This window comes from Carlito syrichta, unplaced genomic scaffold (genome assembly GCF_000164805.1).
Source record: "Carlito syrichta isolate Samal-C Ts95f unplaced genomic scaffold, Tarsius_syrichta-2.0.1 Scaffold314595, whole genome shotgun sequence".
Taxonomy (NCBI): domain Eukaryota; kingdom Metazoa; phylum Chordata; class Mammalia; order Primates; family Tarsiidae; genus Carlito; species Carlito syrichta.
In genome coordinates this window covers 287136-313944 of record NW_007258691.1, presented here as the reverse complement: position 1 = coordinate 313944, position 26809 = coordinate 287136, and the positions used below count along the sequence as shown (strand labels likewise).

General features: G+C 38.4%; 1 protein-coding gene across 2 annotated transcripts in view; it reads left to right on the top strand.

The window, feature by feature from the left end:
* The window catches only part of LEKR1 (leucine, glutamate and lysine rich 1), a 174091-nt gene extending 157126 nt beyond the window's left edge, over positions 1-16965 (top strand). Inside the window, exons 12-13 of one of the 2 annotated variants that reach the window (XM_008071635.1) lie at positions 2783-3082; positions 16165-16965. In XM_008071635.1, the coding sequence (XP_008069826.1) occupies positions 2783-3082; positions 16165-16578 (714 nt within the window). In that variant the 3' untranslated portion in view covers positions 16579-16965. The remainder of the gene's footprint in view (positions 1-2782; positions 3083-16164) is intronic. The other variant, XM_021719350.1, reaches the window with a different exon arrangement.
* The last annotated feature ends 9844 nt before the right edge of the window (positions 16966-26809 follow it).

Sequence of the window (26809 nt, the reverse complement as noted above, 5' to 3'; positions counted from 1 at the left end):
GCCCAGGCAGGAGTGTGCAGTAGCACAATCAAGCCTAGGCAGGAGTGTGCAGTAGCACAATCACAGCTCACCACAGCCTCAACCTCCTGGGCTCAGGTAATTCTTCTGCCTCAGCCTCCCAAGTAGCTGGGACTATAGGCATGAGCCACCACACCTGGCTAATTTTTTGATTTTTTTTTTTTTTTTGTATGGCTATGTTGCCTAGGCTGGTCTCAATTTCCTGGGCTCAAGCAATCCTCTCATCTCAGCCTCCCAAAGTGCTGGGATTACAGGTGTGAGCCACTGCACCCAGCCACCTATTTTCTTAAATAGTGTGTCCTATATATAAAGTTTGAGACCAGTTACAGTGACTTACGCCTGTAATCCCAGCACTTTGGGAGGCCAAGGTGGGAGGATTACTTGAGTCCAGGAGTGTAAGACCAGGGCAAGATAGCGTGACCTCATCTCTACAAAAATAAAAACCAAAAACTAGCTGGGTATGGTGGCACCCCCCTGTAGTTCCCAGCTACTCGGAAGGCTGAGGCAGGAGGATCACTTGAGCCCAGGAGATTGAGGCTGCATTGAGCCAGGATTGTGTCACTGCACCACTACAGCTTGGGTGACAGAGTGAGACCCCTACTCAAAAAAAAAAGCTTTGTTAAGGTTTTCCTGTTTTTATAAGACTTGAGAATGGTATATGTGTTTGTATGTGTATTTGTGTATATTAATCAAGACCAGTGGGGAAATCATATTTTGAATAAAATCATTAAGAGTCTGTGTTAATTGAGCATCAAATGAAACCTAATGGCCGCTACATTTGTGTACAGGAGGTATGGTACAGCTGTTTCAATTGTTCATTGTGAACAATAGGCAGGACCAGCTACGTGCGCGTACAACCAGTGCAACAGCACAGGGCCCCACAATCAGAAAGGCCTTGTGCTTTGGATTTAATGTTCTACAGATGCTACCTTGAAATTCTTAATAATTTTACCTTTGATTTGTGTTTTGCAAGTGGAATTCTTTTGGAACAATGGAACATGTGCTGTGAGCTTAGAGCCTTGGCTCACCCAAGGTTTCACCCTCCCTAGACACATGCTCACCTCTTGTTTGCCGGCCCCCGGTGTCCAGGCTCCATTGAGTCTCCCCCCACCTGCTCCTCTCACTTTGTGACTGCTATTGCAGTCCTGGAGGGCACAGAAGTCAGGGGAATGCAGACAGGCAGGCTAGAACTTGCCAGATGTTAGTTTCTCATAAGTCAAAAGTACAGATTTTGTAAGTGAAATCTCCTGATTTTTAAATGTTGACTCCCTTTAAAAAATCAAAACATATTTTGTGGCTATGTGAACCTCCTGTCCCAAGGATAACTTGCTCCGTTTCTGTGTCAGCTCTGTTCTGAATGATGTAAACCACTGTTCAGACCTAGCAGTGACCCTCCTTCTCCCTGAGTTAAGTGATGATAATAGAATATTAATTTATAAAATTACTTATTGTGGTGAATAGATTTCTTGCAAAAGTTATTTTTTATGTAAATTTAACATTTGAAATAAATTGTGGATACATAACTCTTTTTAAGTAATAGATCACAAAGTCCTTGGAACTTTGGTCTATGAATGTTTTCCAGATTTTTCGTGGGCTAGTTTCTTGTTGTGCTAATAGTTAGAATATAACAATATCTGTAGCATAATAATTACAATATAACAATATATGTAGCATAAGTAATAAGGATATGTTGCATCAGAAGTAGCTCTGCTTTTCCTTATTTGTTTTTTGTTCTTTGTTTTGTTTTTTAAGAAGAAAGAAAACAAGCAATCTTTTTTCTTCTAAAAACGTTCATGCTGTGAGGGAAAGCTTCTCCAAGTTATTCTCTCATTTATTTATCTATAGGTACCACCTTGAGAGGCAGTACATTTTCAAAGAATTCTGGTATTCTCTAGAACTGCACTGTTCATTATGGTAGTCACATGTGACTTCTTGCATTTTAATTAGATTCATTAAAATACAGTAAAATTTAAAATCAGTTTCTCAGTCACATTAGCCACATCTCAGGTGCTCAGTAACCAGTCCTGTCTTTTGAGAGCTTGTCAGGTGCATCTCTTCCCAAAACAGTGATTTGATATCACATTGTTAGCCTTGGTGAGAATGTTTATAACAAGGATATTAGATACAAATCTGCTTTTTTTTGAGTCAGTTGTTACACATTTACCATCCCACCACTATCAATAGCCACATGTGACGATTGGCTACCACATTGGATAGCATAGAATGTTTCTCTTACCACAGAAACCTCTAAGTAATAGGTCACAAAGTCCTATTCCAGGCTGTGCTATTCCAGAAGGTGGTATCCAAGATACCTCCAGCCATCATACACAAGAAAGAAAAAACATCATGTCAAAGGAAAGCTTACTGCTGTGATAGGAACAGACTGTCACTTCTGTGCTCTCGTTTTAGCATTCCCAAATATCAGGCATTCAAGATCCCAAAGCCAACTTAGTTATGTCCAGTTGGGTCCCAATCTACTTGTCAAGACTTGAACTGTCCTTCATAACTCACTGCAGTCACAGAGGTTTATATATTTTTAAGGGTGCCCAAGTGATTAGTGCTATGCTACTGTATGTAGAAAAATAAAATTTTTGTCTTAACTTTTAAAAAGAACATCTTGAAGGCTTTCATGTGTCACAGGATTTGTTTTCATCTAATCAGAAGGATACATTGATTAATTAGAATAAAACTCTTAAAATCCATAAGAATTTTGTGGTTACCTAGAAACTATTGCCCACAAACTAATATGAGATTTATCTTACAGATATCTGACTTAATCACAGGCGCTACAAGAGATCTAAGGCTGGAAGTGACCACTCTTAAAGAAAAACTCCATGAATCCCTTATTCAATACACTGAAGAATCTGAGTCAAAGGAAAAAGAAATCGAAAACCTTAGAAATTTGGTTGCAGAATTTGAATCTCGTTTAAAGAAGGAAATTGACAGTAATGAATCAGTTTCAGAAGACTTGAAGAAGGAAATGAAAAAGAAGTCAGATGAACTGGAAAGAGTAATGTTGGTACAAACACAACTGATACAGCAATTTAACCAGTCCCAGGAAGAGGTAGGAAACAGATGATCCTATTTTGCAATTAGTGAAAGAGCACATATTCTTTTAACAAACAAACAAAAACATGAAAGGCAGCTTGGTGGCATGGAAAGAGTCCTGGACTGTCAGTCAGGGACCTGAGATCACATCCTGGCTCTGTCCTTAACTAGACAGTCACTCAATCTCTTTCTTTTCTGTAAGATGAATATACTGAACTACATAATTGCTAAAGTTTCCTCAGTACCCAGTTCTGTTGCAGATGGTTATTTAAAACCTCTTAGACTAGAAATTTTTATATGTCTTATTTTTTTAATGTTAAATTTTTGTCAAAGAAACTTTTAGAACACTTGCTGCTTAAGTTCAAAAAATATTTGGACAATATATTTTAAATACAATTTTACTTTAGGGGTTTACCTTCCTGTCAACCTAAACTTATAAGGTAATTTACATATGTTGGTCTTTTTTTTGATGTATGCATGATTATTTTAGCAATGCTTTTATTTAAGCTGGAGTAGACTTATTTTGATTTGAAAACTTTTTTTTCAAACAAGATCTTATTTCTGAACTACTAAGCAGTTTAGAAGTAGTGGAACAATTAATCTGTTCTCTGATCACCAATGCTATGTCACATTACAATATTTGATCCCATATATGACAATATAGCAAATAAATGCAAATAGAGGAAGATTCTAAATGTCAGTGAGAAGTAATATTTTTGTGTTTGTTTTATTGGCATCTTAATAAGGGAATAAGAAGAAAGTGCCAATAGTAATATTATCAACAATTAAATATACTGTATTCCTGCTATCTTCAAATTATCAGCCAAAATAGAAAATGTATGCCATCTTATAATTGTGAAGTGAACCTATTACAAAGAAGTTATAAGTTAAAATATGAAATGGACAGAATACTGGATCAAGAATAATGCCTAAGATAACCCTAAAAAGTAGAAATCATTCACATGTTACAGATGAAGTGACTGCAGAAAGCGGGGTAATTTCCACAAGGTCACACAGAGCTTGATGGAGCTAACATTCAAACTGGAATCTCTATGATATGATGTTCCCTCTTTCAGGAAACCAGAGTCCTTGTTATCCTGCTTGTGTGTTTCATGATGACATCAAGCTTAGTACTTAACATCTCCAGGCCTCAATTGTTGTTATGGTTGTTTAGTTTTAAAATGAAGACAAAACATAACAATAAACACATCACTTACTTCTCCAGATGGTTTGGGGGTCAGTGTCTATTGTTGGAACGCAGCAGCACAGCCTCCTCAAGGCAGGGAGGCACTTCGCCAACTCAGGAGGAGTGGGCAGGGAGAGCACACATGACCTCAGCTCACTTGAGAGACCCTGAGGAGTGGGGAGTGATGCTGATGGGCTGCAGATGAGACAGCAGTAGGAAACGCCAGATGAGCCAGCAAGTTATAGGACAGAAACGTCAAGGCAGCCAGACTTGCAGGTTTTACTACCCAAAGAAATGGTAATATAGAAAGTGAGGAGCAACTTATAAACTAGGACAAGTAGATACAGACAGAAAGATCAAATTCAGTAAATAGATATTAGCATCTCTCTGGGCACCAGGCACTGTGCTAGGTAGGCCCTGATGATGTAATTGTGAATAAGATTGACAGCTGCCACTTCCTGCTCTCAGAGAGAAATTTAAGGGAAAACCTTGCATGAGTAATTAACATCCAGAATGGCCTAAGCTATAATATAATATAATATAATATAATATAATATAATATAATATAATATAATATAATATAGTGAAAAACCATATACTAAAAGCCAGAAAAATTGCCTTAAGAGCCTGTATCAGTAATCTATTGCTTCCTGACAAATTACCCACAAGTTTAGCAGTTTCAGACAATAAAACTGAATTATCTTCTAGCTTCTGTGGGTCAGGAATCTGAGTGTGGCTAAGCTGGGTGTCTCTGGCTCAAAGTCTCATAAAGTTGGCATCAAGCTGTCCACTGGGGCTGCAGTCTCCTCTAGAGGCTCAACTAGGATGGGTATAGGTTTGGTTTCTAGAATCACTTATATGGTTGTTGGCAGGATTTATTTCCTTACAGACTGCTGGCCTGAGAGCCTCAGTTCCCACTGGCTATTTTCCAGAGGTTTCCCCAGTCACATGGACCACTTCACAGAACAGCTCCCACTGTGTCTGCTGACTTCCCTCAGGGCAAGCAAGGGTGCCAGACGGGGAGAGATAGGGTGCCAAGACAGAAGGCACAGTCTTTTTCTAGCCTAATCCCAGAAGTGACATCCCACTGCTTCTGCTTGATTCCATTCATTGCAAATGCGTCTATAAGTCCAAGCCACACTCAGGGTGAAACGACTGTACAGAGTGACTGTCAGGAAGGAAAGAATCACTGCGGGCCAATCCAAGGCATCTGGAGGTGACATTGACGAGAGAAACCAGACTAAAAGTGAAGGGTGGATTTCTCTGTCGGACAAAAGGAGCTGCATTTGGAACTCCTCCTGCTCATTAGTTGTGAAAGGAAGCCAGTTAGGAATGAAGCTTTTGTTTTTTTTAATTGGGCAGAAAGATATAAAACATTGGGTTGGTGTATAAATGATCACGGATCATTAATAGAGAGGAGAAAAGGATCATCTAAAAGTAAAGCTAGTTAACGATATTCTTGGGGGGCCATTTCCTTTTGTGGGGGCTAGGAGGGTAGACTAGGTTTCCCATTTGAAGTTACCAAAATGTCACCTCAAAGTTAAGTAATTAGAACTGAACTGTAAGAGTAAATAATTAAGGCTGCTTCTCTGGCTAAGCATGCCAAAGTTCAGGATATGCTTATAAAAATAGGAAATGAGCCAATAAAAGGGATAAGATTTACAAGCCAGAAAGAACAGAGGCTGTAGCATGTAAAGTGAAAAGCACTACTTTTTTTGATCATGCATTCCAGCCACTTGAAATTTCTCAGATTCTGGAGAAGTAAAGCTGCATTTAAGTGGAGAACAAATTCCTATTAGACTGAAAATAAATTAGTGGTCTAATAAGGTGGCTAATTAGGAGGAGGAAAGCCATGTTCTCTTTTAAGAGGCCAAACAGTGGGTGGACTTTGTTTTTAATTCTATAAAGAAAATTCTCAAGGATGGGAGGAAAGCCAAAGCCTTTAAAGGGCAAAAATGGGCCTTCCTAAGTGGGGCAGGGACATTGAGAGCGTCCGTAGAAGCAAGAGCACCAGGTACAGCAACAGAAGGCAAAGGTCAACAAGAAGACAGAAGATGGGAAAGAAAACTGTGTTGCAAATGTAGTAAACAAGGAGCCCTGGACACTGTTGCTTGGAAAAACACACATATGAAAAAATTAGAACATCGAAAAATAAATTTTAAAAAAGGAAGTGAGAAGAGAAAGTTAATATGTTAGAGCACAGCACCTTATAGTAAAACTAAGTCAGTAAAATCATGTGCTTCTGGGAGCCAGTTTTCCTTCCTATGAGCTCCATGTAAGTGCCATCAAGACAGTGTGAACTGTTGGGGATTTTGTGATCCACTGGAAGAATATGGTAAATTCAAATAAAAAGCTCACGTATTGCCACTGAAGGAAACCTATTGCTCAGAAAAAAAAATTCAAAATATTACTCCTCATTGACAATACACTGATCACCCGAGAGCTCTGATGGAGACACACAAGGAGATTAATATTGTTTTTATGCTTACTAACACAACATCTGTTCTGTAGCCCATGGATCAAGGAGTAATTTTTATTTTTAAGTCTTTTTTTTTAAAATAGGATTTTTTGAGGAGACAGAAAAGCTCCCACAGTGAGAGGGGACCCAAGGGGGTTGCCCAAGTCTTACTATTTAAGAAATGCATTTCAAAATGCTATAGCTGCTATAGATAGTGATTCCTCTGGTGGGTCTTGGCAAAGTAAATCGAAAACCTTCTGGAAAGGTTTCATCATTCTATATGCCATTAAGCACATTCCTGATTCATGGGAGGAAGTCAAAATATTAACATTAACAAGAGTTTCAAAGAAGTTGGCTCCAACCCTCCTGGGTGACTTTGAGGGTTCAAGATTTCAGTGGAGGAAGTTACTGCAGATATGGCAGAAATGGCAAGAGACTTAGAATTTGAAGTGGAGGCTGAAGATATGACTGAACTGCTACAGTCTCATGCTGAGCAGTTGCTTCTTATGGATAAGCAAAGAAAATGATTTCTGGAGATGGACTTTACTCCTGTTAAAGATGTTGTGAACATTATTGAAGTGACAACAAAGGATTTAGAATATCGCATAAACATAGTTGATAAAGCAGTGTCAAGATTTGAGAGGATTTACTACAATTTTGAAAGAAATTTTACTCTGGATAAATTGCTATCAAACAACATCACATGCTACAGAGAAATCTTTCATAGAAGCAAGAGTCAATTGATGTGGCAAATATTTAAGTAATTGTCACAGCTACTCTAACCTTCAACAACTACCGCCTTAATCAGTCAGCAACCGTCAACATTGAGGCAAGACCTTCCACCAGCAAAAGAATTATAATTCACTAAAGGCTCAGATGATCATTTGCATTTTTAGCAGTAAAGTATTTTAAATTAAAGAATGTACATTGTTTATAGACATAATATTATTATACACTTATATGTATTGGGAAACCAAAATATTTGTGTGACTCACTTTATTGCAACATTGACTTTATTTTAGTAGTCTGGAACCAAACCTGCAATATTGCCAAGGTATGTCTATACTTCTGAAAGAGGAACAGAAGAGTTTACCTGAAAACAAGACTATTTGAAATATTACAAAAGGAGCAAATAGATTCTTAGAGATGCCTTCTCAATCCCCAGGCATCCCCTACCCACCATCTGGACAGGATACCAGAGGTTCACTCTCTAGCAAAACTGAATGAGAGAAGCATTGGACTTGAGGATAAAGGACAGCAGAATATGGGATAAAGCAAGAGCTATGTTGAAAGTGTGTATTAAATGGTGATACCTCCCAGTACCCTTTACACACTTCCCAGGACACAGGCAACCAGGCTTATATAGCCAAGAAAATGAATAAGCCCTCCCTGGAAAAATGAACTACCTCAAAAAGAACAGACCTATTGATACCAACAGTTGGGATAGTCCAATGAAATGTCTGTATCTATGTTTAGTCTACCTACTCAGAAGCATACCAGCCAATAAACCCTACCCAAATATACAGAGTTTTCAGTAATATTTTGGGGACCCATTTTTAAGCACAAACAGCCAAGGATCACCAAATATTTGAGGAAACCTCTAATGCGGTCAGAAATCAGAAACAAACAAGCAAAAAAGAACTTACAAGAAACAGATACAAACCAATACATGGAACAAAAGAGAGTTTCGGGGAAAAAAGTACAATTAATATCTTCAGAGAGAAAAGAGATGATATTTTATTAATTAAACATGAACAGGTGGCTATGAAAAAAGAATGAGTATTAAAATATAAGAATCAAAGTAAAGAAAATCAATATTTGGGTTAGACATTAAAGATGAGAAATCTCCCAGAAAGTAGAAGAAAAGAGCAAAGAAGTAGAGAGAAAAAAAGAAAATTAGAGGATCAAGCCAGAATATTTGATACCCCACTAACAGACATTCCAAAAAGAGAGAACAGAGAAAATGGAAGGGAGGAAACCATCCAGAAACTAATTCAAGGATATTTTCAAGAACTAAAATTTTCAGAGTACTAAGCACAATGAATGGCAGAGCAATCCCACTAAGGCACTTGATGAAACAGCAGTACCCTATGAATAAACAGAATTTAAAAGGTTCTGGGGCAAGGGTGAGGTATGGGGGTGGGGGCCCAGGTCACTTAAAAAGGATCAATGATCAAAATGGCATAAGATTTCCTAACAACAACAGTAAAAAACAGAAGACAATGCCTTCCAAATTCTGAAGAAAAATTATTTTCAGTTCAGAATTCTATATCCTGTCAAATAACCCATCAAGTATAAGTGTCAAATAAGGATACTTTCAGACATTCAAATGATCAGAAATGATACTTCCTTTGCAACCTTTCTCAGGAAGCTGTTAGAGGATATGTGACACCACAATAAGGGAGTGACTAAGGACGGAGAAGACATAGGAAATCAGGGCTCCAACACTGGAGAGAGGTGAAGGGAATGCCCAGGGTGAGGTAGGAAGAAATGCTAGTATTACAGCAGTGCATCAGATCTGCAGTACAACCAGACTGTGCTGAGCAGAAGAATGGAGGGTTCTCAGAAGTGTGTCTCCAAGAGCTAAAAGAAGCTGATGACTTACATGGGGTGCTTGAACGTGCTGACAAGATATTTACACTTCTGTGAGTTCAGTGAAAAATTACTAATCAACATCTAGAAAACTATGCAGATAAATAATGAGACAACTGTGAAAGGAAACTGTGCAAGAAAGGAAATATAATCATAGTACATTGCATGGCTCAGGTGTGTATAATATTTATAATCACATACAGAAGAATATAGATTTGACTTAAAATTGTGATAGAGATATGAGGATGGGGGAGAAGAAGCATCTGTTGGGAATTGGTATAAGAGGTTAAGCCCTATCTTTCATCCCAAGATCATTAATTTCAAAATTCAAAAATGAGTCTGGTGTAGTGGCTCACACCTATAATCCCAGTACTTTGTGAGACCCAGGCAGGAGGATTGCTTGAGCACAGGAGCTCGAGACCAGCCTAGCCAACATAAAAAGACCTTGTCTCTATAAAAAATGAAAACATTAGCTGAGCATGATAGCATGCAGTAGTCCCAGCTCCTTGGAAGGCTGAACTGGAAGGGCCACCTGTACTCAGGAGGTCAAGGCTATGGTAAGCTGTGATCATGCCACTGCACTCCAGCCTGAGTGAGCCCCCAATGAATGAATGAATGAATGAATGAATAAACCTCATTCGTATAGGAAATTTTATTAATAAATCTGACAAGGTTGGATTTATTTAAATGCTAAGATTAAATGTTAGGAATACGTGGAATTTACAACACAAATATCTTATTTGACAGGGATTTGCTTAGTTTAGGATATGCATTTGTTGTATTTGCATATTTAATCAAAGCAGAGAAAATGGCACATACTTCTTTGGTCGTTCCATCTATGAGAATGGAGAAACCAGAGCACCAGTTAGTAAATTTCCCAATGAGTGTGTTCTTAATTTGGGGACATAAAATTAGAACATCTGTGTCTTTTCCAGAGAATAAGGGGGTTAAAGGGAAGGTCTCTAAACTCTGATTCCACAGGGACCCGGTTGGGGAGATCAGGAAAGCTTTTAGGTGCCAGGAACTATTCCTAGACTTGGTTGGCAGGATGAGTGAACTGAGACCCCAAGAAGCTTAATCTTGGGGCATGAGACAGAAGGGGGCTCCAAATGGGAATCTCCAACTGTGGAGAGACAGATAGCAGAAAATTAACAAAATGAGAAGAAATACTGATAAATGTTTGTATGCTTAATTAATACTAATGAAATCTTAATTAAATTTGGATTATTGGTTTAGAAAAGTAAATCCTGACTTTGTTTTCATCGGCTCTTCCTCCCCATCCTAAAAATTTGCTCTTGAAACCTATCAGTTTGAAGGATTATTGCTGTCTGTTTCTGTAACTTTTGTTTTGATATGTCTGCCATAGTTGGTTTTATTATATTTGCAGGCATGGAAATATAATTTTGAAAACAACCAGCCTGATGTCCTTCTTCTTTCCTGACAATTTTTCAGATCCTCATTCCTGTCTTACCAAAAGGCCATTTCCATTGATTTTCTGCCGTATTTGAGGCTGATCAGATTGGTTGAACAGAAGCCTTTGAATAGGAGTTGGGGATATCTTTTGCTGACTCCCACTCATCTTTCTGATTTCCATACCTTTTCACAGAATTTCCTTTCACCTCAGCTCTCCACACTCCTGGCCACCTACTCACCCTGGGATATATCCAAGTTAGGGTTGGTGGAAACTGTAAACTGCCTACTCCTCATTGAGGACTTCCTTTCTTGGCATATTCCTCCCCCCAAAAACATATACCAAATACTGCTGATTCCCATTGTAGATGGGATTCTCACCTTCAGAACAATCAAGTTACCCAGTAAGGCCTTCTCTCCCTTCTTCCACTGTTTTGGAATTGAAGGCAACCCAGCTGTCCGTAGGGATAAAAATGAAAACAAATATAAAAATAAACCACCCTTACATTGCAACGAGTGGGAGAAATTGGCCATTTAAAAATATTAGAACTTTTTTAAAAACTAAAAGAAATTTCAAACATATGGTGAGCTAACTTGTATTTTCATTTTGACATTTTCCTACTCAGGGGAATAGCCATTAAGCCATATTCTGAGCCCATTCAAAGCAGCCTTCATCTGAAAATATAGTGCTATTTATAGATAATGCTCACCCCCTATTGGCAGAGCTTAAGGCTTTGGAACCACTAGTTCTCTATCCCTTAGACCATCCACATTAAGGGACACTTGAGATAGGAACCTTTCCCATGCAAACTTAGGGCTCCTACTGCCTTCCCATCTTGCCCAACTCCAGGCCATTTTCCACAGAGCTAGCAAAGGGACTTCCTTTCTGCAAACTTGAATTCCAGCCCTGTTTGAAATAAACCTTTCAGTGTCTCCACAGGAACCTCAGAATAAGTCAAAACTCTAGTGTTAGCATGTTGCCAAATTCCCTTGTGATAAGACCTTGTCTACTCGCTGTCTCAGTCCTGGTCTCTCCTCCCCTTGTTCCCCTGAGTCATAGTAAGCCAAGTTTCACCCCAAGGTGAGCCTCTTCCTCTCTCACTACCAGCCATTTGCATTCCTTTCCCTACTCTACCTAGAAAACCCCATACTCCTTCTTTACTGGGCTCATGCCTTCCTTTTCATTTTGACTTCCGGTTTAGTTGCAATTCAGTAATAGTATTTTTACCTTACTAAAATGTGATCAAAGATAATTTTATCTAAAGTGTAGAATGCAGTGCATGATTTTTAGTCTTACTGAATATATTCCCTCTTGCATATTTTTCCTTGTTGCTCAATGAAAACTTATTAAAATTCTGCAACAACTCAACCTTCCTCTTGCCTAAATTGCTGAAAACAATCTAACCACGAGCGGATGATTCTTTTCACGTATGATGGAATTTTCCACTAATGTGTCTACTGACTCTAGCCACATCCACATGTCCTCTAGTCATGCCCTGTCAAACGCCCTGAAATAGCAATCCTCTAAGCTTGCAACTAAAACTTGCAATAAGCAAAATAAATTTGCAATGTTTTATTTCCATTTTTTCACCCCACGATTGAATAAATTATAACATCTGAACTTCCTATTGGACAAACTGAGTTATAATCTCAATTTTGGAGGAGGGGGTAGTGGTGGCAGAGGATATAAACAAAGGCTTACCTAAGATTTCACAGTGCTTTGGCACAGAAAAAAATAGAAGTCCCCATTTTTTTAATCTTGTTTTCAGTTCAGAGGTCCTCCTGACTTGGGAAATAATTGAAGAAAGAGAATTAGCCCTTTGTCCCCAAAACGAATAGCCTTGAAGAAGGATGAGTGGTAGGGCAGAGGGCCTCAGACTGAGACAGTCAGCAGGCCCTCTGCCCCCACCCAGCTGCCTGGCATTCACTAACTTTGGAATATGTCTAGTTAGGGCTGGTGGAGACTGTCATCTGATCATTCCACGATGGTTCAGACCTCACTGGGTCTAAAGCATGGGTGTACAGTTCAGCCTGGAGAATGCCGGCACTTTGGCCCCTTGCTCTTGCTCTAGGGACATCTTCCAGTTCATTCCACCTTTTCGTGCTCTCCTTTAGCGGAATGTCACTTGTCTGAAGTAGCTTTCATGTGACTTGCCTTATGGATATTTCCTCTAGAGCACTACTCCTTTTCTTTGAGACTTGAGTTTAATTTCAGTAAATTGAATTTTATTTTTCTTTTAATGAGAGCCCTTGTCAGCACATTCCCCCATCACTGTATCCTGGCGAATTGCCGGGCCTGTTTCTCAAGTCACCAATCTGTTGACCTCAGTGTTCATTGCTATCCATTTTTTACCCTTCACACATTCAAATAAAATTAACACTATTTTTTTTTTTTAATTTTTGAGTTGGAGTCTCACTCTGTCACCCAGACTGGAGTGCAGTGACACGCTCACAGCCACCACAGCCTCAACCTGCTGGGCTCAGGCGATTCTTCCATCTTAGCCTTCCAAGTAGCCTGAACTACAGATGCGAGCCACCACATCCAGCTAATTTTTTGATTTATTGTGGAGACAGGGCCTCGTCAATTTGCCCAGGCTGGTCTTGAACCCCCAGGCTCAGGCAATCCTCTTGCCTCGGCCTCCCAAAGTACTGACTTGAACCACCACACCTGGCCAAAAATTAACTCTTAATCAAGGGTATTTTATACAATTTATTGAAAGTTAACTTAAATCTGATCACTTCAACACATTTTGCCAGCTTACTCTACTAGTAGACAAGAAACATCATGGATTGAGGTTTTTGTTTCCCTTTTAAAGGAAAGTTTAGAGTTTAGAAAACCTAGACAAAATTAGATAAAAATTTCTTACTATTTTTTATTGCTTCAGTGTCCTAGGAACAAAATGGCCCCCACGTTCTTGATGTAATGAATTAGACAACCAACTTAGGCATAGGCAACTTGGAGCTGGGCTCTAGAGAGCGGCAGGACTCTACCACTTTAGCGCTGGGTTACTCTCAGCAAGTTACATAACCAGTTTGAGATTCAGGGTCTTTCTTTGTCAAATATAATTTTGGGAGCAGTAGATGAGATGACATCTAACATAGCACCTTATTCATCTTCCTCTGTATCCCTCCCCTTTTACCTTTTCAGCAATTGTTTTGGGTAGCGTCAAGGAGAACCAAGTGATAAAACCACAGATATCATTCTTGCTCTCCAGTTCCTCCAAAAGCTTAAAAATAGCTGGAAGCAAATGGTTAACCTATGATTTAAAATATATATTTATGTTGGTCATGTTTGTTTGTAAATGATGAGTCTTTGTTTGACCTAGACATGCTGCTGGTTTTATAGAAAATTAATGTGCAACTGGTAAATCTGGAGTTGTTCCATACTCTTTAATTTTGATGACCAAATTTGGAATTGAATAGAGTTCTGTCTGTAATTGTAAGAAACTCAAATACAGGACAACGTTACTTTCCCTGATGCTTTGTTATTTTGTTCCACTGACAGCAGATTAGTCAGTCACTCCTTAGGGAGGATGTTTTCCACTAAGAGTCAGACTTGAGAATGCCTTGGCTGTTTTTTCAAATAAGCTAACCTGATGGAAATTCATTTTTAGTTGATGAATCCTATAGCAGAATCATTTTAATTGTGTTTACTTGTTAGGATACTGCTTTGAATTGTTTATTCTTCAACCTCTTTTTTGGCATCCAGCAGACATGAATGTCAGGATATTGGGGAGATTCAAGACTTAATTCTTGTCGTGGACCTTGAAGTAATTTTGATGAACTCCATAGATGAAAGATGGGTAACTCCTCAACTGGAAATGTAGAATCTCAGAATTTCAAAAGGTCTAAATGATCTCTAGTCCAGTCACACATCTGAAACTTAACTTTGCTCCAATATATCCTGCCAAGTGAGATTCGACCCTTCAGTGTCCTCCCAGACAGCTCTGGAGATTGAAAAGTTCTTCCTTATCTTAAACCCTTGGGTCTGGATGCTGTTAGAGATATAAAAAAGCAGTTCTGCTCAAACTTATGAGGGTACAAGCTTCTTGAGGGCAGAGACTGTTTTCACCAGACCTTCTAGTAAACTGTTGGATGATGACTAAATGGAGTTAAAGCAGGAGATGTTCTTTATTTCGGGATATTATCTGACAGAATAGCAAATTATTAGTATATTGAAGTTCTGTTGAGAAAGCATCATGTAAGTAACTGATTTTACTGTTTAAATGTTATAGCTGATTTTTAAAATTCTTTCAGTCTTATAATTCAGTCTATTTTACCTGCTTGTCTTCTACATTATAGTGTACCTTTACTGTCAAAAAACATACTTAATGATTCTACAGATATTAACTATTAGGCATCCCATGTGCAGAACATACTTTCTGAAACATGAGGCAGAGGAGTTTTTTGTTGTTGTTGTTGTGTTTCTTTTTTTATATTTTATTTTATTTTAGTATAGAGATGTGGGGTACAAGTGAGGATTAACTACATAGGTAGGCTGCATGCAGGTGAAGGTTGGGCTTCCAACTGGTCTTCCTTCCCCTGACAGTGAATCTGGTCCCCTTTGTGTTGTTACATGCACCTGCCCTCCTCCCCACCTCTCTCGCCCCTAGCAGTGCCCAGCAACTGCTGATCTCTCATTTGTGTTCATGTGATCATTGTTGAGGACCTACTTATGAGTGAGAACATGTGGTGTTCAGTTCTTTGTTTCTGTGATAGATTTCTTAGTATTATGGTCTCCAACTCCATCCAATTGGCTGTGAAATCCAAAATTTTGTTATTCTTTATGGCTGCATAATTCCCCATTGTGTATGTGTAGAGGAGTTTCGAAAGCCCGCTGACGCAGGGGTCTAGCCCCAGCCCCACCACTACCATCTGAATGATCCTGGAGAGGTCATTCAGTCTCTTCAATTCTTGATTCCTCTTCTACAAGCTGCAAGGGTTGAACCAAATGCTTTATTTTAAGTTCTTTCCATCTTCATAAATTGTGTATGTTAGCTGGGCTCGGTGGCTCAGCCTGTAATCCCGCGCCTTTGGGAGGCTGAGGTGAGTGGATTGCCTGAGCCCGTGGGTTCGAGACCCGCCTGGGCAGCGAGACCTCATCTCTACACTAAATCAAAAAATCAGCTGGGCGTGGTAGTGCATGCCTGTAATTCTGGCTACTTGGAAGGCTGAGGCGGAAGGATCGCCGGAGCTCAGCAGGTCGAGGCTGCAGAGGCCGGGAGTGGCCACTGCACTCCAGTCTGGGCGACAGAGTGAGACTCCAACTCAAAAAAAAAAAAAAAAATTGTGTGTGTTTTTGATTTGCCTGTCCCTGGGGTAGAGTATTATAGAAACAATCAAAGAATACAGACCTCTCATTTTCAGTTCAGGTCTCAATTTATATTGTCCGTAACTATCCACTTACGTACGCTGTTTCAAGCTAGCGATGCTTTTCCCTGTCTCTTTTCAGAACACTTTTCTTCAGGAAACAGTGCGTAGAGAGTGTGAAGAACGATTTGAACTTACGGAGGCTTTGAGTCAAGCCAGAGAGCAGCTCCTGGAACTCAGGAAGCTCAGTAGAAGCTTACCGTTGTCACCATGTTCCCTCAGCAAGGGCAGCCTAACCTCCCCTGCTGCCATGGTCAGTAACCATGGAGAGAGAAGCCTTGCAAGACTACACTCTGAAAAAGGAACCAAAATCCCCAGCCTGCACAGAGTGTCAAAACCCACCACTTCCCCAACCTCAGAGAAGCCCAAGAAGGCCAGCAGCTCAGGTTTGCCCATTCTCCCCCAGCCACATCCTCCCAGGGGTGGAGCATCCTCAGTGAATGAGACCAGACTGAGACTGGCTGCCATTCTTCGGAGGAGGCTGAGTCAGCAGTGACTGATCCAGACTCCAGAGCAGTTCTACATAGCGGGCACACTCTTGCACCCTAACTCACTGTAGCTGAGGAGGACAAAGATCAAATTATGTTCGCAGCTCAAGAATGCATGTCTATAGATTTATTTAACAAAAGAATGTAAAAAGCTAGAAAATTGTGAAGCCTCATTTTTCAAGAGGGCTTTGAAATTGCAACACATCATTAAGTTGTTGGTATTCCAGAGGGCCAATTTCTATATTTCTATATTTCTATATTGTATATATTTGATATGCTCTATGACTGTGCCCTTTTAGAGATCAGAGGTAAAATTTTTCACTCATAGCATCTTTTTCTTTTTTTATGCCATTATAAGCAGTTTATTTCCACCAAAAATAGATTGTATTGGTTTTGTTAGTGTTTGCTCATTTGTTTGTTGAGCTAAATAGGTTAAATAGATGTAATAAGCATTCCAAATAGAAAAAGAAAGTACGTTAGCCCTTAATTAGATAATTTCCAAAATTCTTAGTTCAAATGTTCCCAGAGCTCATTATCATAATCAAAAGCTTCTTTTTTCACCTTACAGTCTAATTGGTTAATCTAACTTCTCTTTAGGCTAGGTCAAACTAATGGTAGATAATCTTCAGGAAGATTTCCTTTCCTAAGTGGCAGTGACCCTTCTTTTAAAAAGGGATGATAATACGAATTCAAGGAAAAGTTGGTTTACTCCTCAAATTATAAAGATTATTTTAGTAAACAAAGAACCTGACCTTATTGGTAGATATTTTCTACATGGAATGCTTTTTGGTACTCAGAGTTAGGTTTTCATCAGAACTTGTATGCTTCAACCATTGGGAAGAAAACAAATTCAGGACAGTTTAGTAAAAACATGAAGAGCTACTCTGAGATTCAAATTTTATTACCCCTGAAAATGGCTGACTGGTTAAGTATGTTTCTGTTTTCAGAGATGACAAAACATGCCAGACTCTGTAAAATATTCAAGACGTTTTCTTTTGAGCCAAATGTGAGTGACAGAGGCTCATGGTGGCATCCCAAGAGGTCCTGAGAACACGTGCCCAAGGTGGTTGAATTGTGGCTTGGTTATATCCATCTTAGGGAGACAGAAGTTACCAAAAAAAATCATAGTGCCTCTGAGATTTATATTGGTTTGGCTAGGAAAGGCAGGATATCTTCAAGCGGGAGCTTGCAGGCCATAGATGGATTCAAAGGTTTCCTGATTGGAAGTTGGTAGCAAGAGTTAGGCTCTGTCTAAGGAATTTTGAAATCAGTAAAGAAAATGCTGAGTTGAGATAAACGGTGATTTGAGGAGTCAGGTTTCTTGATATGAAGATTAAACCTCGCAGGTGGCAGCCCTGACAAGAGAATAAGTAGCAAATGTCTAACTCCTATGGGAATCCACAAGAAGGAGACTCAATACAGATGCAAATTTCCTGAAACATGGTTTTGACTTCTTTCTTTATTTGATATGTGATGTTATGACAAAGTCAAATTAGAAAGTAAGCCACATTCTAGGGCTAACAAAAACCCGTCTGATGAGTCTCTATGGTTTATAGGACATGACTCCCTAGGCTTCCTTAGTTAGGAATTTGGCAAGAGAGACCAAAAAAGGCCAGAGTTTAGTCATCAGTTCCTCTTGACCAAAAACCATTCCATGAAATGCATGTGCAGGCCAATCAAACAGTAGGTAGTCCCACGACTCTAGGAAGGCTCATTCCTAGAGTTATTTGTTGACAACAGTTTTAATAGTAGCAGTGTCGGATCATGGGGGAAAGAACATGTTTTAACACAATTTATAGCCAGTTGTTTAAGGGGCAAAGGTTTAGTCTGACCAAAAAACATCCTGGATCAGATCTATTTTGTGAGCTCTCATGCAGGCCTATGATTATGTCCTTTTTTCTTTTTCTGTATCTGACATAATATTTATAAGAGACATATAATGATAATACAGTGTTTGATGCAAAATGTTTGTAAGAATGGTGAAGATTATGTGTCCTAGAAAGTTATAGATAGAATCAGTGGGCAGTAAACAACCTAATCAGCTAATAAATCCTTTGCATGCAACATCATATTCTTTAATTCGATTTACCCTTCTTATCAAGGGTCATTTGAACCTGATTAAATCGTATTCAAGGATTGTAGGACTAACATGAAATCAGAATCCAGTAAAGTTAATTTTTCTTCAGGCCAATTTGTCTCTATAGGTATATAACATCCTGAGGAGAGTATAAGTCAAATTTGAGAAATGCCAGGTCCTCAGTATCTAAATTGTCATAGGACTTGTTTACAGTTGGCAAGTCTGTTTTTCGCACCACTTTTGTGTTACACCATGTAGTGGCATTTGGGAGAGAAAAAGAGGTTTTGTTGTAGGAGAAGTCCTATAGCTCCACAGTGTCATTTTGTTTTCCCTCCCAACAAAATTGGCCCTTTTTTCATATGCCAAATGTTATGTGCCATGAGGATGGAATCAGGGGCCAAAATTGGAAGAAGTTAGTAGATGGTGGAAACAGAGCATGACTTGTAATTAGTTCTCTTTGGAAGTTGAATGAACCCGAGAGACCAGCATGATGTTGTGAAATGGTAATGCCAGTTCTGATTACATTCTTCTTTTTCCTGCTATAGATGAGATAACAGGAAGCGAAAGCAGCTTGAGAGAGAACTTGAGGCAAAACGCCATATTTAGGGGTGAATTTCCTTGCACTCCTTTATTTCCCTATCTACAGCTTCCCTAGAAGTTTCACATATTAAAAGTTGAGTTCTTGGCTGTGGAAGAGAAAAATTGATTCAAAAGCTGAGTAGTAAAGGATTCCATATGGGCCAGTCCCATCAAACAGCTGCATCTCATTTCAGATGGTAGCATTGTAGGTGGAGTAGGCCTCTACAGATGATGCAGGCAAACAGATCTTTAATAAGAGACATTTCTATGGAGACAGGTTCACGTCTGGAGCGCTCTCTAAGCCAGTTTCCTTGGAGTCTGTGGGGCAGTCAGTTGCAGTGTCCAGATTCAAAGCATTAAGAGGAAAAAGGTAGCAGTAATCTAACAAGCTTTTCTTATCTGTATCACAAAATGTGAGTTTCAGCTTGCAGGGTCACAGGAAAAAGGTAGTACCAATTTCATTGAGTCCAAGTCAGAAAAGTGGAAGAAAAAATGTGAAAATATTAGTTTGGAGACTTGTAGCTAGGAAAGAGCTTGGGGTTCAATGTCTAACTTATAGAAAGTAATAAAAACTAAAAAATAATGAACAAGAGACTCTAATAACAGATGTACTGCAGTTTTTTGAAAAGTAATTTTCTCTCTCTAGTCCTCCATTTCTATCAAAGACAAATCATAGCAGAACCAATTTATTTGCAAAGTAAGTTTTAGTCTTATTATACTTGGCCTTATTTGCATAAAGTATAGCAAGAATTGTCATAGACTCTTTCTAAATTGGCTTTGCTGGAACTTTTTTCCACAAGGAATCTCAGATTAGACCTTTTAAAGTCTTTTGAGCCCAGCCTAGAATTTATCTGAGCCTGTGTGAATTGAGTGAATTCCTCTCTTCTCGAGGTCCAAAAACAACTTGGGGCTCCTGGGCCTGTCAGAAAGTGACATTCTCTACTCGCCACAGGTCAGAAACCCTGTAAAGGAGCCAACAAGATACAAATCCAACCTTTCCAAGGGCTTTTTTATTGACTCTTTATAGATCTTAATCTCAGTTTCTCAAAGCAGTCTGCTTACATCTGAAAATGTCATCATAGTCAAAGCCTCGGTAAAATAACCAGTGTCTCCGATTATGTCCTATTACAAAAGAAAACAGATTTTTATTGGACTTCACAAATAACTATATTACCATAAATCAATGCTCACAAACTTGTTTCCAAATTCTTAAGAAATCCAGGAGAGAGAAAGAAATATGCCTCAAATTTTGTTCACAAGTTCATATTTTACTCAATTATTAAAAGCTGTATAACCCCAAAGAAAAAAAGTTTTCTTGGCTCTGGAAAAAAAAAAGAATCAGGAATCTTTCAAATTAAAAAGCCATTAAAAAAATTTCAGTCTTCTATTAGTTCAGTCTATGCAATTAACTCCTGTTCTGCTCCATATTGGGTCACTAGTCCTTATGAATACATAAGTTCTCTAGTAAGAGTCCTAGAAATTTTTGTTTTTTCTAGTCCAATGGCACAATTTCCAAAGTTATTAGAAACCTGCATGGAAGAGCACCTGTCAGAGCCCCATTATAACTGCTTTTTGAAAAGGATTAAAGTAAAACAATAATTGTAGATGACAAAGTCTTAGGATAGCCATGGTCAAAGACACAATTGAGAAGGAAATTTGGTTATTTCTGTGGCCTACAACAGTTTAGCATAATAATTATTATTGATAACATATAATAAGACATATCAGAATTATAGGAATATCATACACTATTGGAATACATACCAGTAACATGTATAAATATAACCCAAGGAAAGTTAAACATCATTTTATATTTGACATTGCTTTCTGTATGATTTTAACATACCAAATAAACCAAATATGTCTCTCTTGGACTTCAGGGAAGCCTAATATCTAAAATTAGTGAAGTCAGAGACTAAATTTTAGAACCTGAAATTTTGATTTTAGAAAGTTTGTCAAATATCAAAGTTTCCAAAGCATTTGCTATCGCAGTACAGGATCACAGATTATTGTAAAGTTATTCATTTAGTTCAAATGATGATTCAAAGATTTTAAAAAGCAAAAATGTTTACTGTTTTTATTAGAGGAGACTCATTTTCTTAATAAGACATAAGAAAGACAGCTTGAGGTTAACTGAATGTCTCTCCATTTTTTTTTTCACATTTTACTCAAAAGGTAAAAATCTTTTTTTATCTCTTGAAATTACATGAAAATCTTGTCCAAAAGAGCAAACCAAATTTTAACTTTGCATTAGTGTGTTTTTAACATCAAAGCTAATTTAATAAAACTATATAAACAAATATAATTTTAATTCAAGCATGAGTTTTACAAATCTTTTATAATCTTTTATAATGTTTTTATTTTAATTTTCTATATCTATTTGGTTTGAACTTTCATTTATATTCCTTTACCTTTAAAAACCTCTAAATTAGACACAATTACTTTCCCTTTAACAAAACCACATTCTCATGCCCTCTTATAATTTTTAATCAAAATACATCTTACTTTCCTTATACATGTTGCATGTAGAATTGTTTTTCTTACATCTAGTAGTTTTAGTTACATACGTCAATTACAATGTTAACTCTTAGTGATTTACTTTTAGTGAAGAACTTAGGAGTCAAGCAATTTTAATTATGGACCAGATGTGGAGTCCAGGACAAAGGACAGTGCCTGAATCTATCTTTATTATCTCTTAATAGCTTAAATCTAAAGACATAAGTTTATAGACAACTTAAGCAAGTACAAAAAGTATTACAGAAGCAAAGTTTTATATATTAAGACATCTAGCAGAAGGACTAATAGACCAACAGACTCAGATAAAATGTCAAAATTAAATTCTGAAGACATTTCTATTTTACTAATAATTTTAAAATTATGTTTACTTACTAAAAATTTTAAAAGTCATGTGAACTAAAAGGCATTTGAGTTAAAGTTCCTACTTTTCTGCTAAGGTATTTTGTGTAAGTGCTTACTTTTTCTTTAAGCCAACATTAGAGTGCTTTCTCATATTTTGCCAGTGAAACATTTACCTATATGTGGCATAGACATACAGGCACACAGTCAGAAGCAGATTTTATAGATTTATAGAATTCTCCATTTGCCAGTTTTAAAAGTTCCTCTTTCCCATTCTAGACTATCTTTTTCAATGGTCTATTTCATTGTTTTAGGCAACCTTAAATTTGTATTTTTATAGGGACAATTGTTAGGGGAAACAGGAAGATAATTTATATTTTAAAAGCACAGAGTTAAGACATCAGGCTTGAATATTACACCATAATTTGTTTAAACTAAGAAAAACAAATTGTGTAAGCAAATGTTCTGTTAACATGGCCAGGAAAAGCACTTTAAGTAAAAGGTATAATTTATGAATTTAAAACAGCAGACAGACATCCTTAATGGAGATTCCCTTAAAGATGTATGTTTCTTTTATTAAAAGGATTAGCCAGCTACATGCTAGAAAGTTGTGTTTTGATTTCTGGCTTCAAGGTAGAGGCCTTTAAGGAAAGGAAGAGTCTAAGAAAGCATGTAGACTTTAGGGCCTAAACCGCACTTTTCTTTTTCTTTCTTTCTTTCTTTTTTTTTTTGAGTTGGAGTTTCACTGTGTCGCGCAGGCTGAAGTGCAGTGGCACACTCACGACCACCGCAGCCTCATCCTGCTGGGCTCAGGCGATCCTTTGGCCTCAGCCTTCCAAGTAGCTGGAACTAGAGGTGCGCACCATCACGCCCAGCCTATTTTTTATTTATTTATTGTAGAGATGAGGGCTCACCAAGTTGCCCAGGCTGGTCTCGAACCCCTGAGCTTAGGCAATCCTTTCACCTTGTTCTCCCAGTGTACTGGGATTACAGGCTTAAGCCACAGCACCTGGCCTAAACCACACTTTTCTTATCTAAGCACACAAGGAAATAACTAATAACCATTCATTGTAAGCAACTGCCAGTCATGTCCAAAAGTGTATATTTTTTTACCTAATTGTTATATATACCAAGGTCACACTTTCAACACAATGCAAAGTAATTAGTGGCACCCCCCCCAAAATTTTTTTTTAAAGAACTAGTCAATGTAGTACTAAAGAGAACAGAATTTTAGACCTAAGTGGAATGTCTGTTTACAACTCTTGGGATTCCATAAGGAAAAAACAGAGGTAGCACCCTTTCTGTTTTCCTTAAGGGATCCAATAAATTATCTTAGATTCATTCATATGGGCTTTGAGGGTGGCAAAGGAGGGAAGACAGAAGCAAAGAAGAAACAGACAACATTTAGTCAACTAAAAAAAAAAATTCCAAGACTGGACACGTTGGCTCACACTTAAAATCCCAGCACTTTGGGAGGTTGGGGCGGGAGGATCACTTGAGGCCAAGAGGATCACTTGAGGCCAAGAGTTCAAGACCAGCCTGGACAACATAGTAAGACCTAATCTCTCTCTCTCTCTCTCTCTCTCTCTCTCTCTCTCTCTCTCTCTTTCACACACACACACACACACACACACACACACACTGTAGCCAGGTGATGTGGCGCACACCTGTAGCATCAGCTATTCAGGAGGATGAGGCAGGAAGATCACTTGAGCACAGGAGTTCAGGCTACGGTGATCTATCTTTCTTATTCTTAGTGGTGTATTTAGTTCTAACATTGACTCAATCAAAAAAGCCTCTTTAAAGCCCAGGTGACAATTTTCCAGGTTTTTAACCTTACAAGCAAGGAGTATTCCTGGAGAGGGTATAGAGGAGGCAATCTTCATAATCCCAAAAAATTCTGTGTCAGAAATAGACTTAAGATAGCAAAAGACAACAAACATCTCATAGGGGTGGGACCTTAGGACAAAACAGTGATTTTTAACGTCTTCTTACTGGAGTACACAGAAAGAAGCCTGGCTGGTAAGAAACAGTTTTCTGTGTTCTCACTGTGGCTTCTAGGCACAAACATACAAATAAGTAAAAGTCCTTTGGTATTTACTTCGGAACTCAAGCTATTAGCTAGCAATACAAACCTACCAGTTTGCAAGAGTCCATTGGATCCAAACAGTGGGTTTTATTTCAACTCCAATAGAAAAGCACCAGCAGATTTAAATCAGACACAAAAGAAAAAGAGAATTAGAGAACTTAGGAAACTCTATATTTAAACTGTATGGTTGCAGGTCTACCTTTGAGCTCTGAATTTTTCTTGGTGTAATTTGTCCAACAGTTTAAAAATGTGCACAAGAACAGATGATAATATATAACCTGCTGGAGTACTAGAAAATCTGGCATGCCCTGCAACTTTTCCATTACTCAAATACTTGCAAGGAGAGGCACCCAAGAACCAATGGGGGTGCCCAAAGGGAGTTGTTCTTATTTTTGCTCATTCTTTGGGGATACACAGATGAGCCAATTTGAGATTAATTTGGGGAGAAAGGCAATGGAGAAGACCCTTTAGAATGCACCTCTGAAATCAAAGTTAGGATCCACACAAACAACTTACTAGGAAAAGATAACTCAGAATAAACTAAAGGACCATCAACCAAGTGGGAGGCCCAGGGCTCAGGAGGACTTGCCAGTTCCACCTAAGGAGAAGCTCGAAGTTGGGAGGCTTTTAGCGGGCCCATGTTGGTACCTCAGTTTCAAGTTCAGGTGACTCCTTGGGGAGTCCTGAGTCCTCTCTGAGGCCCCATATTGGGCACCAATTATGTTGATGAAAGATGCCAGAGTCTGTAAAATATCTATGAGGGTTTATTCCAAGCCAAATGTGAGTGACCTATGGCACCATCCCAAGAAGTCCTGAGAACAAGTGCCCAAGGTGGATGAGTTTCAGCTTGGTCATGTACATCTTAGGGAGACAGAAGTTGAAAAAAAAAAAAAAAAGTAAATCAACACATGTGAGATTTACATTGGTTTGGCCCAGAAAGGCAGAACATCACCAAATAAGGGCTTGCTAGCCATAGGTGGATTCAAAGATTTCCTGATTGGCAATTGGTAACAAGAGCTAGGCTCTAAGGAGTTTTTAAATTAGTAAAGGAAATACTGAGTTGAGATAAGGGATGGTTTGAGGAAGCCAGGTTTCTTGATATGTAGATGAAGCCGCATAGGTGGCAACCCTGACAGAGAATAGATGGCAAATAGATCCTATGGGGATCCACAGGAAGGGGAGTCTGTACAGATGCAAATTTCCTGAAGAGATGGTTTTTGACTTCCTTCTCTCTCTGTTATGTGATGTTATGTCAGAGTCAGGTTTGAAAGTAAGCCACACTATCTAGGGCTAATAAAAACCTGTCTGATGAGAACTTATGGTGTATAGGGCATGACTTCCCAGGCCCCCTTAGGAATTTGGGCAAGAGTTTTTTTTTAAAAAGTCAGAGTTTAAGCCTCAAGAGTGAAAAAGTGAAACTAGAAACCAGATCAGTGATTTTAAGTCATCCTAAAGCTTTAGGCTTCTCCTATTTCTTAAAATTCAGCTTTTTACCATAGGCTAATGTCCATCTATCCTTTTCTCTAATATAAGTGTATTTTTCTTCAAAAATTGACTTTCTTTATACCTAGACCATCTGACTGCATCGTGAACATCCAGCCTTCCTACTCCCATATTAGAGTAATAGTAATACATGTGAAATATGGCACATAAAATTCATTGCTATTTGACTCTCTTTTTTGATAAGAAAATCCAAAAGCACTTGAGATCCCTTCCATGTGCATAAAAATAAAGATACGAAGCAAAATCAAATGTATATTCAATCTTTCAAAGGGTTAGTCTACTCTACCAGTAGAGAGTTTAACCTCAAAAAAATTCCACATTAGATTCACTGACTAGATATCCCTGACTAGTTTAAGTATGACATCTTGTATTAAGTTTGGAATGCTGACTTTTCTTTTACAGAGATTGGTGTCCCTTATAATGGCCTTTGACAAGAGAACACAGCATCATGGAAGGGTATCACTGGGATGGTTTCTTGCAGATCCACCCCCATCATCACTTTACAGAGAAGAAATGGTTGTAAAGTGGTACAGCTAGTTAGTGACAACCAAGATGGAAACCATTGTCCACTAACCCCAACCTCTCTTCCTCACCAGAGCTTTTCATGACTTTTTTCAATAGCACCTAGACTGAATTAATTTATATTTTTCTTTAGAGGCACTTACTGTTTAAACTGAAATGTATAGAAGAAAAGGAAATTTTACCCAAGGAAGAGTAACTATAAAGTCATGAGTTTGAGTTGCTGTTTTTTTCTAATGCGTTTTAAAATAAATGTGTATCTATTAAAATAAACTATGAGTCGTTGTACCCTCTAAATCATCTTGTATAATGAGAGCAGAAGACCACTGCGCTAGAACTTATAGTCTCTGATCTGTTGTTTGCATGTTTAAATTACAATCACTCCCAACATAAGGAAGATGGCAAAAGCTAGTAAAAGCACAAGAGAAGATTTTTGGGCAACTGTCTTTGGTATTGGATTATACATGTTTTTGTTTTTTTTTTAATTTTTGAGTTGGAGTCTCACTCTGTCACCCAGGCTGGAATGCAGTGGCACGCTGCTCATGGCCACCACAGCCTCAACCTGCTGGGCTCAGGCGATCCTTCTGCCTCAGCCTTCCAAATAGCTGGAACTACA